At 33.5% G+C, this 15,944-nt stretch overlaps 1 protein-coding gene across 1 annotated transcript in view; it reads right to left on the bottom strand.

The window, feature by feature from the left end:
* Positions 1-8,297: 8,297 nt before the first annotated feature.
* Positions 8,298-15,944, bottom strand: part of LOC127705235 (AP-2 complex subunit alpha-2-like) — a 68,023-nt gene continuing 60,376 nt past the window's right edge. The window contains exon 23 of the mRNA XM_052209560.1: positions 8,298-14,227. Within this exon, the coding sequence (XP_052065520.1) occupies positions 14,150-14,227 (78 nt within the window). The 3' untranslated portion in view covers positions 8,298-14,149. The remainder of the gene's footprint in view (positions 14,228-15,944) is intronic.

Genomic DNA, 15,944 nt, shown 5'->3' with positions numbered 1-15,944 from the left:
GAACAAAGAATATTCACTGGACACGCTGGAGTACGGTTAAAATTAAAATAATAGAGAATAAAGTATCTATATAGAAATTATAAAGCATAGAGAAGAAATGGCTAAAAATAATAAAGAATACAGAAATAAAGGACCCCCAACCTGACCCTCATTTATTTTAGATTTGTAGTAAAAGTGCTGGTACTTTGGTGCTTTAATGGAGCCCCTTCAGTTTCAATTTACTGGATCCGTATCTGGTTGAAGCATAGAAATGAACAGTTCACAATTGGGATTCTGCATTTATCTCTTTTGTAGTATTTAGTGTTGTATCAACCGACCGAAATGATCAATTTCTAGAATCTAGATGAAAGTCAAGATATAAGTCGAGACCAGAGGCATATATACTATTTATATGTCTCTTGTGAGACTTAACTGCATCTGTGGTATTCTTTATTTCAAGTTCGTAGGGATAGATGCGATCAAAACAGTCACCAGACTTTGATTATTTAGTGAGATCTCGAGAACATCATCTCAGTAAAGGAACGTAAAGTTAAAGGACAATTATTATAGCTACTTTTTATTCTTTCAAGAAGTTCCTGTGTGAATTCTGCCTCGTTTGGGTAAAAAAACAAGTCGACAAGGAGAGGGGCACAATTGTTTCCCATTCAAATGCCGATTGTTTGTTGAAAAGCAGGACGTAACACATATGATGCCAATCAAGAAATCAAGCATCTTGATAATGTCAGTTTCACAGATTGTTTTGTTCGAACCAGGGATGCATGTATATATATATATTTATTATATACTTAGTAGTAAATACAGATAAATTGTATGTGTAATACAATCATTGGCAAGCGTGCTGTATCAGCCACCCGTGATGATATCGATATCAGCACGGTTGCAAAGGCTTTATCACACCTTTAATCTGTATGACGTCACGTCATCGATTGCAGTTACTGTTGCAAAGGCTTTATCAAACCCCTAATCTGTATGACGTCATGTCAAACTTATAATCTGTATGACGTCATTTCAAACCTCCTTATCAGTATGACGTCATGTCACATAAAAAATCATCTACGTGAGGTATATGTATATAATAAAGTGTATATGATATGGCTTTTTCAACATCACACACCGTATCAACCCTCAACCAATATAATCCCTCGAGCAGAGCTCTTGGGATTATATTGGCGTCTCGGGTTGATACAGATGTGATATTGAAAAAGGCATATGATATTCTCTATATAGTAACCAGGTAATATAGCAGCGATATCAATCAATTATTGTTTCACTAAGCTTGGATTTTTTGTTGATCTTATATTGCTGAATGTTTGTACTGTTTAGATTTATATTCTAGTACCTATAACATATTTTTCAGAGGGCAAAATTGCGATTTGGAGGTATAAAATCGGCCCTTAGATTAAATGTTTTTCATAATCATCTCTTCTATTGGGAAAATTTAATGCTGAATTTATGTACTTCAATATGAATATTTTCATTTGATGAGGTCATAATCTTTCAATCAGTTTAATTGAGGTTTGGAGCTGGTATGTCAGTAACTGCTATATATATATAGTAGCCCTTTATTAATTTATGTTGATTATTGTCATTTTGTTAAATTTCTTCTGTTACCTATTCTAACATCGGACTCGGACTTCTTTTGAACTGAATTTTACTGAGCGTATTGCTGTGTGTTTTATTATTCCACATTGGCTAGAGGTATAGGGTGGGTTGAGATCTCACAAAACATGTTTAACACCGCCGCATTTTTGAGCCTGTCCCAAGTCAGAAACCTCTGGCCTTTGTTAGTCTTGTATACTTTTTTTAAATTTTGGTTCATGATCATGTATATGTTTCGGAGCTTAGTGTGACGTCTATTTTCGCTGAACTAGTATACTTTATTGTTAAGGGGCCAGCTGAAGCCCTCCTCCGGGTGCGGGATTTTCTCGCTGTTTTGAAGACCCATGTGTGGCCTATGGGCTGCTTTCTGCTCTCAAGTCGGGTTGTAGTCTCTATGACGTTTCCATTCTCAATTTTACTTTAATAATTCACTGCAGTTTCCTAAACAGAATCATATGATGTAGTTTCATGAAACATATAGTAAAATATAAATTTGATTAATTTCACCATTGTCGGTTATCTGTATCTATCATGATTTCCAAGAATTAATATTATACGATTACTTACATCTAAAACTTATTTGCTGTTTTTTTAGCCTCTGCTGCCCAAACTGGTTGACCGAAATAAAATAAAAAAACTTTAATCTTGATAATCCAATGATCAATCTTGGTTCAAATTGGTTCAGGTGCTTAAATTCGAGAGAGAAGACATTTGAAAAAAAACATACGGAAGACGGACGCCAGGTGAAGATAATAGCTAACGTGGCCGATGGAGTTTGATAAGCTAAAATTGTAGTAGTTAAATGACAACTTCTAGTCTCTTATCTTCTGTAAGTTCGGCATTTATTAAATATACGGGTAAAGATTATACGATGAACATAAATTATCATTGAAACATATCTTCTATATATTTAAAGAATAAAAACGGTGGGAGGTTTAGCTAGCTATAAAACCATGCAGATTTAACCCACAATTTACTTCGGAAAATTACTGTACCAATTCAGGAATATGACAGTTGTTTTCCATTCGTTCTGTTGGTTGATAAAGTCCAACGTTCGACTTTGTCAATTTTATGGACTTCTCCTTTTTGTTTTGTTTTTTTTCTATTTCAATTGACATGTTGTTGTTTTTTAAATCATTAAATGACTAGGAATGCCAGTTTTCCTGCTAAAGGTCGTTGGTTCTTTCCGGGAATTCCGGCTTCCGGGCTTCGCCAATAAAATCTGGCCTCCAAATTATACCCAAAGCGTGCTGAAAGTGGCGTTAAAAATTCAACAATCAATCATTCAATCAATAATTTACTCGTACATGATACTTCTTTGTTTTTCTATGAGTGTTGACTTTGTTTGGGGGTGGGGTTTAAACTTAAAGTTTCTAAAAATCCCGATTCGCTCATTTAGGACTCTTGGGAATATCCAGGAAAAAAATCTCCTATTTTACATCTATTTAATTACATTTAATTAATTAATTAGTTAATAACACTAACACACAAAAAAGGCTTCTTACAGTTTTGCTATACTGTAAAATTGTCCAAAAAAGTAAAGAAAGGTTAACGTCGTCATTTAAGGACAGCAACTCCTATGTATACGGAGTCAACCATTTTTGGCCATTTAGATCTTGACTTGCTGATAATTTTTGCTATTTAAAGTACAGAAATTTCCTTGAAATAAGAAATTCAATTTTATGCATGCTGTTTATGACAATGCAGTTTTTGAATTGGTAAAATGGAGTCAAATCGTCATCGAAGTGCAATTACTCATACGAAGAGTTTCTCTCAGTCTACTATAGTTTTGACACCAAAACATCAAATGGGTAGTTACATTCATGAAAATGAATGGTAGCTAGATTACCATTCTGAGCATTTTTGCAATGCCAGATAATCCAGATCTACAACAGTTTTCGATATATTAAACAAATATTACTTGCATATTACCTCTATGTTCTATTTTTAGCCATGTGGCCATGTTGATTCGCAGTCGGGAGTGTCAAACACATTTTTAAAGCTACATACTCCCAAAGATCATTGTTGTCAAGTTTGACATTTTTAAAGCTACATACTCCTAATGATCAGTGTTGCCAAGTTTGACATTTTTAAAGCTACATACTCCCAAAGATCAGTGTTGCCAAGTTTGACATTTTTAAAGCTACATACTCCCAAAGCCGGATCAGTGTTGCCAAGTTTGACATTATTAAAGCTACATACTCCCAAAGATCATTGTTGCCAAGTTTGATTCAGATTGGACCAATAGTACAGAGGAATTGTTTTGTGATATTAATGGCAATGGATGGCGGACACCTTGTAATGAGAATAGCTATAATACTTTCACCGTCTAAGTCAGAACCTTCTCAGGGATTACCTTTAGTTATAACTTATGCTTTTTTTTCATTTTTAGGGAAGTTGGCATTGATGCAGAATTTTTATGGACTCTGTCAAATTTGTTCTCAAATTTTGTCATTTTAACGCCTTATTAGGTGTACAGACACTTTTCAGGACAGGGTGTCTTTTCATTTTTGTCTCGCCTTCGACGACAGTCGCGGAAAGCGAGACATAGTAATTGCTTTTCCGGCGACGGCGACGGCTGCGATAACAATTGTTAAGTTTTCAGCTGAAGTTAGTTTGATAGGAACTACTTGTGATAGATCATTGATATTTTGTAATTGAGTTGCATTACTGTCAGTACATATCAGTTTGACGACAATTTTGAGGCCCTGCCCTCAGGCCATGGTCCAGTGACTTTGAATTAATTAGCCATTTTCAATGTTAAGTTGTCTGCTTAAGTTAGTTCGATAGGAACGACTTGTGATAGATCAATTATATTGTGTATGAAGTTGCAATTACTATCAGTAAATATCAGTTTGACGACTATTTTGAGGCCATGCTTCAGTGACTTTCAATTAACTAGCAATTTTCAATGATAAGTTTTCTGCTTAAGTAAGTTTGATATGAACTACTTGCGAAAGATCAATGATATTTTCTATAAAGTTATATTACTATCAGTACATATCAGTTCGACGACCATTTCAGGGCCCTGCCCCTAGGTCATAGTCCAGTGACTTTCAATCAATTAACAATTTTCAATGCTAAGTTTTCTGATTAAGTTAGTTTGATAAGAACTACTTACAATACTCAATAGACAATATTTTCTATAAAGTTACATTGCTGTCTGTACATCTCAGTTTGTCAACCATTTTGAGGCCCTACCCACTAGTTAATCCAACGACTTTGAATTAATTAGCAATGTTGCTGTCCATCAGATCGTCTTTTTCTGAATTTTATGCCGACAGGCGAGACATACCTCTGTGTCAACAGTTAATTTTTTTTAACTTTTTGGTGTGTTATTTGGTTGCTGTACTGTGATCAGATCCTGACCTTTTACCTACTAATTTAAAAATCAACAGGGGTTTGAACTTTCCAAGGGGCATTGTTCAGCTAAGTTTGTGTCGGTTGAACATAATGTTCAAAAGACTTCAGGAAACCACTATTTCCCCAAATTTCAGTTTATCAATTGCTGTCATGAACTTTAATATAGTGACATGAAAGTATATAGGAGTCTTTTTCATTCCATGGGCTGTCATGAACGTTATAGCATATAGGAGTCTTTTTTTATCCCATGGGGCATTATCAAAACAAGTTTGGCAAAAGTTGGACATATGGTTTGAAAGATCTTCTTCTTCCAAATACTGCCCACAAGATATCATCAATATAAACTTGAATTTGTCAAAATTTCATTCTATCACCTTAACCTGTGAAATATTGACCAACATTCAATAGAAGTCTTCCTCATCCCATTGGGGCATTAGAAACAAAATGTTGTTTAAGATATTATTCATTGCCCAAAAGATTATGCAGAAACTGAACTTGATGTTGATGTCCAGACACCTAGACGGCATTCTGATTCATCATTTACTAAGAAGGGTCCTCGGTGGCCGAGTGGTCTAAGTAGTTCAACTACTGTATCACTAGCCTGTCAACACTGAAGTTGTGAGTACAACTCCAATCTTAATTGACTAGGGTTGTCAGTTTCCCAACCGAAGGTCGTGGTTCTCTCGGGCTTCCTCCACCAATAAAAACTGACCGCCACGGAATAGCCAAGTGCTGAAAATGGTGTTGTATCTATCTGATGAGTTAAGCCCTTTTCAACTGATTTTTATAGCTGTACTGTTACACCACTGTCCCAAGTTAGGTGGAGGGTTGGGCGCCCGCTAACAAATTTAACCCCGCTATATTATGTATGTGCCTGTCCCAAGTCAGGAGCCTGTAATTCAGTGGTTGTCGTTTTTTACTGTATATCATATCTGTTTTTCGTTCATTATTTTGTACATAAATCAGGCCGTTAGTTTTCTCGTTTGAATTGTTTTACATTTGTCATTCCGGGGCCTTTTATAGCTGACTATGCGGTATTGGCTTTTCTCATTGTTGAAGCCGTACGGTGATATATATATAACAGATAGATAATGGCTATGCATAATTAGATCGCTTAGGACATATAAGCTTATATGCATGATTTTATTGATTTTATATCGCCTAGTAGTACTCATAGACAGATGTAGTAACTCCAGCATGTAGCAGGCAGGAAGCTGAAAATTCGTTATTTTTACCTTTAAGTAACATTGTTTAGTGAATGTAAAGATTTTTTACTATAATGCATGCCCTGTAAATAATATTCAAAACTTTTTTATTTTTAAAAATTTTATTAATAACTTTTAAACTGTGACCCATTTTTAATGTACATAGAAGTTATTATTAGTATCTTTGCAGGGATTTAACTGTACATAATGTTATTTTTAAATAGTTAGGTATTTAATTAATAATTTTTATAAGGATTAACCAACCTTAATTCAGTAAGGTTGGTGTACTCCAACTATTGGAGGAAGATATAGAGGAAAGAAGAAGACTTATAGTTGTTAATTTCTGTGTCATTTGGTCTCTTATGGAGAGTTGTCTCATTGACAATCATACTACATCTTCTTATTTTTATATTAAACATCACTCAACTAATCAATCATTTACCATGGTGAGTTTGACTTTGTCACAATTTTGGCTTAGTAATTACTGTGGATTCATTAGTATTCATGGAATATAAATTTTCGTTGATTTCGTGGATACAGTTGAAACACGAATTTAAATGTTCAACGAATTGCAAATATTCTATAGGTTTGTATGCAGGCTATTGTTTCAGAAAAAGGGTGAAGGTTTGGTACCATTAAAACGTTTAAACCCGCTGCATTTGTTTGCACCTGTCCTAAGTCAGGAATCTGATGTTCTGTAGTTGTCGTTTGTTGATGTGGTTCATAAGTGTTTCTCGTTTCTCGTTTTTTATATAGATCAGACCGTTGGTTTCCCCGTTTGAATGGTTTTACACTAGTAATTTTTGGGGCCCTTTATAGCTTACTGTTCAGTGTGAGCCAAGGCTCCGTGTTGAAGACCGTACTTTGACCTATAATGGTTTACTTTTATAAATATTGACTTGGATGGAGAGTTGTCTCATTGGCACTCATACCACATCATCTTATATCTATTTGCAAAACTACGAAATAAAATATCCATGAAAATTGGTAGCCAAGACAATAAATGAATCCACAGTATTCAATATCAAGCAAGCTCACATACCCCAGGTAATGAGGATAAGCTCAATAGTGACTTGATGGCATAGTTTTCACTGTTTATTTTAATGTATGATTCTTTTCTGTAATGGTTTTAGACAAAACATTTTGTAGGTATGACCTTGACCTCTTTCTCAAAAAGGGTCTTCCTCTAATTGTATGTGACCACATATTCAAATACGGTTGCATATGCAGTTTTTTATTTAGTAAAACTACTTATTTGCGCTAATTTCTGTCTTTTTTTTTAGTAACTTTGATCTTGACCTTTGAGGTATTGACCTCAAAATCAATAGAGATCATATTCACATTAAACATGAACCTATATCCAAGATGGTTACAATCTGATATAGAACAACTGAGTTAGCTACCAGAAACCTCTTTTTTGCAAAAAAATTTTTATTCTTAGACCTTGACCTTTGAGGTATTGACCTCAAAATCTAAAGGGATATTCCTATAATTATACCTGACCATATATACAAGTTTAGTTGAAGTCAGATAGAAAGCAATTGAGTTAGTATCTGGAAATAGTTTTCTTGTCACAAAATTTGATTTATCTTTAGTAAATATGACCTTGACCTCAAAATCAATAGTGATCTTCCTCTTATTACTTGTGACCGTATATCCAAGTAAGGTTCTCATCCAAAATAAAGTATCTGAGTTAGCATCTTGAAACAAAATGACTAACAGAATGACTGACTGACTGACGTATTGTTTGACTGACTGAATGACTGGCTGACATATTGTCTGACTGACAATGACTGGCTGTCGTATAGTCTGACTGACTGACGTATTAACTGAAAGACTGATATAAATGACTGATTGGCTAATGTATTGACTGACTGACGGACTGACACATTGACTGACTGATGTATTGACGGAGTGACGTGTTGACTGACTGAGTGACATAATGAATGACTGACTGGCTGACGTGTTGACTGACTGAGTGACCTAATAAATGACTGACTGGCTGACGTATTTACTGACTGACTGAGTAACGTAATGAATGACTGACTGGCTGATGTATTGACTGATAGTCATGTAAAAAATCTAGACCTACTTCCCTACTATTGGCTATAAAAACAAGAGAAAGACATATTAACTTATGGATTTATTTTGTCTATTCAGATTATACATTTACATTGTACACATTGGTTCTAACAGCAATGAAACAAAAAACAAGCTTGTCGTCAGGCTATAACAAAAAGTAGCTGGTACACCTCTATCAATCTTTAATACAACAGTGTACCAAACACTGCAGGAGGAAGTTTGTATCATTGTTATCTTTATTCATATTGAATATTGGTTCCTTTAGAGGCTAATAGTTTAAACACAGTATTTTTTGTCTATAAGAACACATTTTTTCCACACAAAAAAGATGGAATACGGCTATAAATCATTATTAACAGAGAGGTTTCATACAGTGCAGAAAAGGAAACAATTCAGTAGTATTTCTTTTTTCAGAATGAATGTTAATTTTTTTATATTCTGTGGGCTAAAATTTTATATAAATTCTGATGATTTTGCATTTGAAAAACAAGTTGTTTTTTATTTCGAAACAAAAGACATACAGATTTTATTTTCATACACAAAACACGTTTATAAAAAACCTTGGTTTGGTACACTCCAGACATAAAATTATCATTTGTGTTCCAGATTTATAACCTGAGACGTGGTTCTACAACAAGCTTGTTGTGTAACGACTTTATAACAAGCAAAATGAATACATTCATTATTATAAATATTTGACAATGTTTACATTTAAAATTTGATGTATAACCATATTTGATCGGCCACAAACCATGATATTAGAGCAGAAAATTCTTACAAAAAGCAAACCAACTTCCATACAATCAACTGATTCATTCATTTAAGAAACAATTGAACAAATTGGGAATGTATATATAATATTCTTAACAAATTGAGGAAATTTTTTTCTCAAATTCCTAGTTAATTTTGTTTCTTAAAAATGTACACACCAGAAACATAAAGGATTTATTTCTGTTTTCATGAAAAATCTAATTGAAATCAAGCAAACTTACATCTAGCTAGGTTCATTTCTCCCTTCTTCCGAAGATTCTTAAGGTGGTACCAAACACCTTGACTAAAATTAATTTGGCTCGTTTAATTTTCATAAAATTTTGACAAAATATTTACTTTGACCCTTCTATAAAAATATAAAAATTTCAAAAAACTTGAACCACACACTTTATCGGAATATTTCATTGGATATATAGTAGTTTGACAAACGCTAATTTTGATCACTGAGAAGCTTAATATTTCCTTCACAACAGAACATGATTAAACGTTCAGCTGATTTTTAAAGAGTTATCTCCCTGTTGTGATATGTACCACCTTAAAGCAATATAATGAATAATAACACAAAAGTTAAATTTTGCATGGTAACATTTTTATGTTTTAATGACTATCGCCAGAAAAATGGATACTAAACAAATGTGAATAGTTATCTCAGCACATAAAAGGTACAATGACAGTTTAAACATTACCAGTATATATATATACTACTTACATCATGAACATACCGAAGACCAAAAATAGTCTTTAAAAATTGTCACGAAAAAGAAACCCTTCTTGAAGAAAAAGTACAATTTTATACGACTTACATGTGTTTTTCACTTTATAAAGTGGTGGAAAAATAAACATAGCTGTAGTCAACACAAAAATAAAACTATATAGCACTTTCTATTAATTATCTAATAATGATATACATATATAACAAGAGTTCTGTCAAATGCCTGGGATATGCTACATACATAAAATAAAAACATATTTATACACATCTATAAAGCCGACCTTAGAAAACCTTAGACGACTACATTATCTAAACTCCATTTATTGCACATAAAAATTTGAAAACTCTCCCTGCATCAAGCTGCCGTGTTGCAGCATGACCTCTGACCTATACTAAACACTACAATTTCTATAAATTAAAAAAAAAAATATAATATGTTTTAAATCTTTATTCTTGTTATTGATAATGGAAGTCAATAAACACTTCTTGTTTGACTGTACAATTGACTTTTTTCTACAAAACCATTTACCTAACTTATAATACACAAAGTTTTAATAAATTTCATTTCATTATCAAAAATTAGCTTTAAAATAATTTCCTGTTGAATTATATTTCTGGAACTTTTACAATAAAAGATGATTGATTGACTGATGTTTAACATCACTTTCAGCACTCTTGGCTACATCGTGGGGGTCAGTTTATATGGGTGGAGGAAGCCAGAGTGGCTGGAGAGAACCACCGACCTTCGGTAGGAAAACTGGCAATCCTAGTCGATAAAGTTCAGGAAAACTTAGACCACTTGGCCACTTCACTAAAAGAACATTGAATCCTAGTCAATAAAGATCGGGAGAACTTAGACCACTTGGCCACATTACTAAAAGAACATTGAATCCTAGTCGATAAAGATCGGGAGAACTTAGACCACTTGGCCACTTTACTAAAAGAACATTGAATCCTAGTCGATAAAGATCGGGAGAACTTAGACCACTTGGCCACTTTACTAAAAGAACATTGAATCCTAGTCGATAAAGATCGGGAGAACTTAGACCACTTGTCCACTTTACTAAAAGAACATTGAATCCTAGTCGATAAAGATCGGGAGAACTTAGACCACTTGGCCACTTTACTAAAAGAACATTGAATCCTAGTCGATAAAGATCAGGAGAACTTAGACCACTTGGCCACTTCACTAAAAGAACATTGAATCCTAGTCAATTTCAAAATGAAATTATCCACGACAAAGAATCTCACTGTACAGATATGGCAAAAATGTAAATAAAGATCTGATTTCTTATAATAAAGTTCTTTAAAGCAGAATTAAGCAACAAGAAATGTTAAATTAGACATGACAGTGTCTGTACAATGGCAACATCATACACCAACTTTGGCAAATAAATAAATACAACCAACACGAAGATCCTAAAGATCTGGACTTCACAATCAACAGATTACCAAGCTCATTTTTTGGAAAAATTCACCAACTGCTGTAAATTCGGAAATAATTGTGATATTTTTATTACATGTATTGCGAAAAATGTGACAGGTTCACCCACAATAATCTAAACTCGCATTTTGGATTTTTTTTATATGAATGAAGCAGATTTTTTCTCAGTATACAAAAATAATAATCACATTTTGGTCTAAAAGGACAAAATCCCAATAATAAATGCACGCAATAATTTCTAAATTTACAGTATATAATATGTGTTGTATAAACACCAACTATAGCACTTCAACAAGAGTATTTCATTCACTTCAACATAGCACAACTCTAGACATAATTTTTTTATTAAATGTCAATGAAATGAACAAAGCATTATATCATAGATTATAAATTCAAAATATATATTATAAATAAACAATGAACTAGAAAGATTAGATATTACTCTGCCCTTAATGATCCAGCAGTGTTATGAAGATGGAAAAATAACATGGAACTAACATGGATACTTGTCTTACATTCACCGTCATCAATTGTTTGACCAATAAGATGTGTGTCAGCTCACATGTATTTAAGAGGGGCCTGATGGGTTATTTTCGTTCTTTGTGATCGGCGCATTTTCGCTATCGTGATCCGTTTTGTACAGATTTTTTTTTTTTCTATATTTTCGTGATCCGTGATCATGGAAATTTATTTTCTGTGAATCGTGATTGACCAAAAAATCATCTCATGAATCGTGATGAGACCCCCCCTATCAGGCCCCTCATTTAAAGGTAACCGAAACGTCACCTGTTCTGTAAATTTACATGTATTTGATATCAGGACATTTTTACTGAGTTGATTTGCATGGTAGGACATGCATGCACAGTAGGAAACTATTAAATAAAATTGAGAATGGAAATGGGGAATGTGTCAAAGAGACAATAACCCGACCATAGAGCAGACAACAGCCTGAAGGCCACCAATGGGTCTTCAATTACCCTGTTGACTCATTAGGTCTTGCTCCATGTAGAGATTTCATATCTTCTTTTTATCTTGGTTAACATATCAAAAATAAATTTACCGGTTCATTTCCGATAAAATTACTCGTTAAGATAAATATATCCTGCCTTTAAATTGCTGAAAATTAACAGGTATTTTTATTTTCATTTAATCTTTAATAAGAATTAAAAGAGGCAAGTCGATCCTTCTCCTCATTAATTTGGTTTAAACAGATTTAAGGATTAAGTAATTACCCAAAATAAAACAAGAAAGATGTAAGCAACTAAAGGTAACAATACGACCTTCAACAATGAATATAATCATAAAGTAAGCTATAAGGGCTGTTCCATTAAAATGTATGTGGGAGGGTAGGAAGGGACTTTCAAAATATCCCTACAACCAAGAACCATTTTTTTTGGATAATTTTGCATAATGGTAATAGACGCATACTGAAAAAAGACCCATGACCCACATTCAATAACTAAAATTCCCTTCCTACCCTCCCACATACATTTTAATGGAATAGCCCTAAAAGGTCCTGACATGACAAAGTGTAATACAATTCAACAGAGAAAACCACCAGCCTGATTTATCAAAGTTCATCTTCAAATCCCTATAGAAAACTATGACACAATATTTCATACTTGATATCTTTCTTACTTTCCTGACAAATCAACACAGAATTTTACGAGGGTGGTAAAGGGTTATTTTCGTGCAACCTGTTTTGCCATTTTTATTTCACGTGCAGCCGTGAAAAAGGTTCGTTATTCACCGTGTTTTGTGAAATCAGTAAAAAGATCAACGTGCAAGAAAATTTTAATTGTTCGTTCATCGTGAAATGGCAATTTTATTTCGCGTTCTTCCATGCAGATATCCCCCTTTACATGCTACGATTGGAATCAAGATACTAATCCAAACTTCACACACAATGTGTCAAAGATTTCCCTACGTCATATATGTGACAATAGATCACTAACTTTTTTGCTATTATATAAGTTTTGTGAAAAATTAAGACTGGTCATCAATGCCCCTTTTTCCATTTCATTTTATTTCATGCCCTCTGAATGCCAATATCCATTCCAAAGTTATTGCTTGCATACATCCTCACAACTTCAATGAATTTATAGTAAACAGTTGATATCTCCATGCCCACTCAAATAATATTAACATTTAAATCTAAATCATGGTTTTTATCATTTTATAGGAAGAAGGAAAAAACTAAAATTGATAAAATTGAATTATTATCCCAATAGGACAAATTAAACATTTCAAAATGAATATTATTTTTCATTTATGACATCACACTGCAGCCTTTTAACAGATGCAGATAAACTTCAGATTCGTTTTATTTTGCCTTCTTATATTTTTAACAACAAAGCAAAGCTAAAGATGTAGATGCTCTCCTTTTTTTTATATACACAAAACTACATTAATTTATGAACAACTCAATGTTGTACATTTTTCATTGTACAAATGGAAAGTAAAAATCCTATCCAATGTCTACATGAAAAGAGTATAACAATTTTCAATGTCTACATGAAAAAAGTATAGTCCTGTTCAATGTCTACATGAAAAGAGTGTTGGCCTCTTCAATGTCTACATGAAAAGAGTATAGCCCTCTTCAATGTCTACATGAAAATAGAACAGCCCTGTCCAATGTATACATGAAAACAGTTTTACACTGTTCAATGTCTACATAAAAACATGTATAACACTGTTGGATGCCTACATTAAGATAGTCAAACTATTTTCAATGTTTCTGAAAAAAAAAAAATGCTCATCAAAGTTCTTTATCTACATGAAAACTTGTATAAAACTGTTTCATGTCTACATTAAAACATACTTATCATTTTTCAATGTTCAAAGGAAAAAAGTATAACACTGTTCATTGTCTACATGGAAAATCATTTTGTTTAAAGTACATGTAGTCTATTTCTACTTTATCACAATGCAAAAACAATATACGACCAACAGCCATCTGTTGTATGGAATGATCTATAACTGGCTCTCTAACAAATCACACAGCACGGAAGGACAGGACTCTTTACTTGATCTTATTGTTAGTCTGTACATCTGAAAACACAGGTATGCTTATTAATAAATATAACAGGTATGGTAATGGATAAATAACAGGTATGGTAATGGATACATAACAGGTATGGTAATGGATACATAACAGGAATGGTAATGGATAAATCACAGGAATGGTAATGGATAAATCACAGGAATGGTAATGGATACATCACAGGTATGGTAATGGATACATCACAGGTATGGTAATGGATACATCACAGGTATGGTAATGGATACATCACAGGTATGGTAATGGATACATCACAGGTATGGTAATGGATACATCACAGGTATAGTAATGAATAAATCACAGGTATGGTAATGGATAAATATCAGGTATGGTAATGGATACATCACAGGTATGGTAATGGATAAATATCAGGTATGGTAATGGATACATAATAGGTATGGTAATGGATACATCACAGGTATGGTAATGGATAAATCACAGGTATGGTAATGGATACATTTAACCCCGCCGCATTTTTGCGCCTGTCCCAAGTCAGGAGCCTCTGGCCTTTGTTAGTCTTGTATCATTTTTAATTTTAGTTTCTTGTGTATAATTTGGAGTTTAGTATGACGTCCATTATCACTGAACTAGTATACATATTTGTTTAGGGGCCAGCTGAAGGACGCCTCCGGGGGCGGGACTTTCTCGCTGCATTGAAGACCCATTGGTGGCCTTCGGCTGTTGTCTGCTCTATGGTCGGGTTGTTGTCTCTTTGACACATTCCCCATTTCCATTCTCAATTTTACATAACAGGTATGGTAATGGATACAAAACAGGTATGGTAATAGATAAATCACAGGGATGGTAATTCAAAAATTATGAAGACATATATTGATTAAGCACAGTTAACATCCTACAATAACTATTATTGGAAATTAAATTATTTGATCCCAAATAGCTATTTTACTTATAGTCTTAGGTACAATTTAATATATGCAAAAGCATACCCGAGATAAAAGAAGAACATGTCCATGGGACACAGATGCTCCACTTGTGAATATACCACAAATTCAGCAATTTTTCCATTTACAGAGGGACATTACTCAAGAATTATGAAAAAACGCCACCCAATTTAAACTTGATCTGTGTTCAGTGTAATAAGCATCAAGTAGCATTCTAACATTTGGTTGAGGCAAAGTATTTTTTTTCATTTATAAAGGAACATAACTAACTCGAGAACGGTGAAAGTGAAGCCACTCAAATTCTAACTTGATCCGTGTTTGGTGGTAATAAGTATTGCTTATAACTTTCATAACATTTGTTTGAGGCAAATTTAAGTTAAAGAATGGACGTACATTTTAACCTCTAAACAAATGTGTTTAAACCCTATTATTCTCAACTGGAAATATTTGTTAATTTTTCTCTTTTCAACTCCAGGATTACATTCTTGTATTGAGCATGAAAACTTAACTATGAAATTGACATAAGTGTTTAGTAACTTTACGTAGGTTACAAAAGTAGTTTCCACATGGTCTTTCGAAAAGTAAACCACCGACAAAAATTCTAACGGACCAATTACATTCAAGTATTTGTAGATATGCAACTTACCTGTGCTTGCTTATTTGGTTCAAGCCTGGCCAACATTAAGTGTATATTGATAACAAATTATTACCTGTGCTTATTCATATGATTCTAGCCTGGCCAGTATTCAGTATATACTAACAAATAATTACCTGTGCCTGTTTATTTTGTTCTAGTCTAGCCAGT

This window comes from Mytilus californianus, unplaced genomic scaffold (assembly GCF_021869535.1).
Source record: "Mytilus californianus isolate M0D057914Y unplaced genomic scaffold, xbMytCali1.0.p SCAF_6, whole genome shotgun sequence".
In the NCBI taxonomy this organism is placed as follows: domain Eukaryota; kingdom Metazoa; phylum Mollusca; class Bivalvia; order Mytilida; family Mytilidae; genus Mytilus; species Mytilus californianus.
The sequence above is the reverse complement of the archived record's forward strand: the minus strand, read 5'-3'. Positions and strand labels throughout refer to the sequence as shown.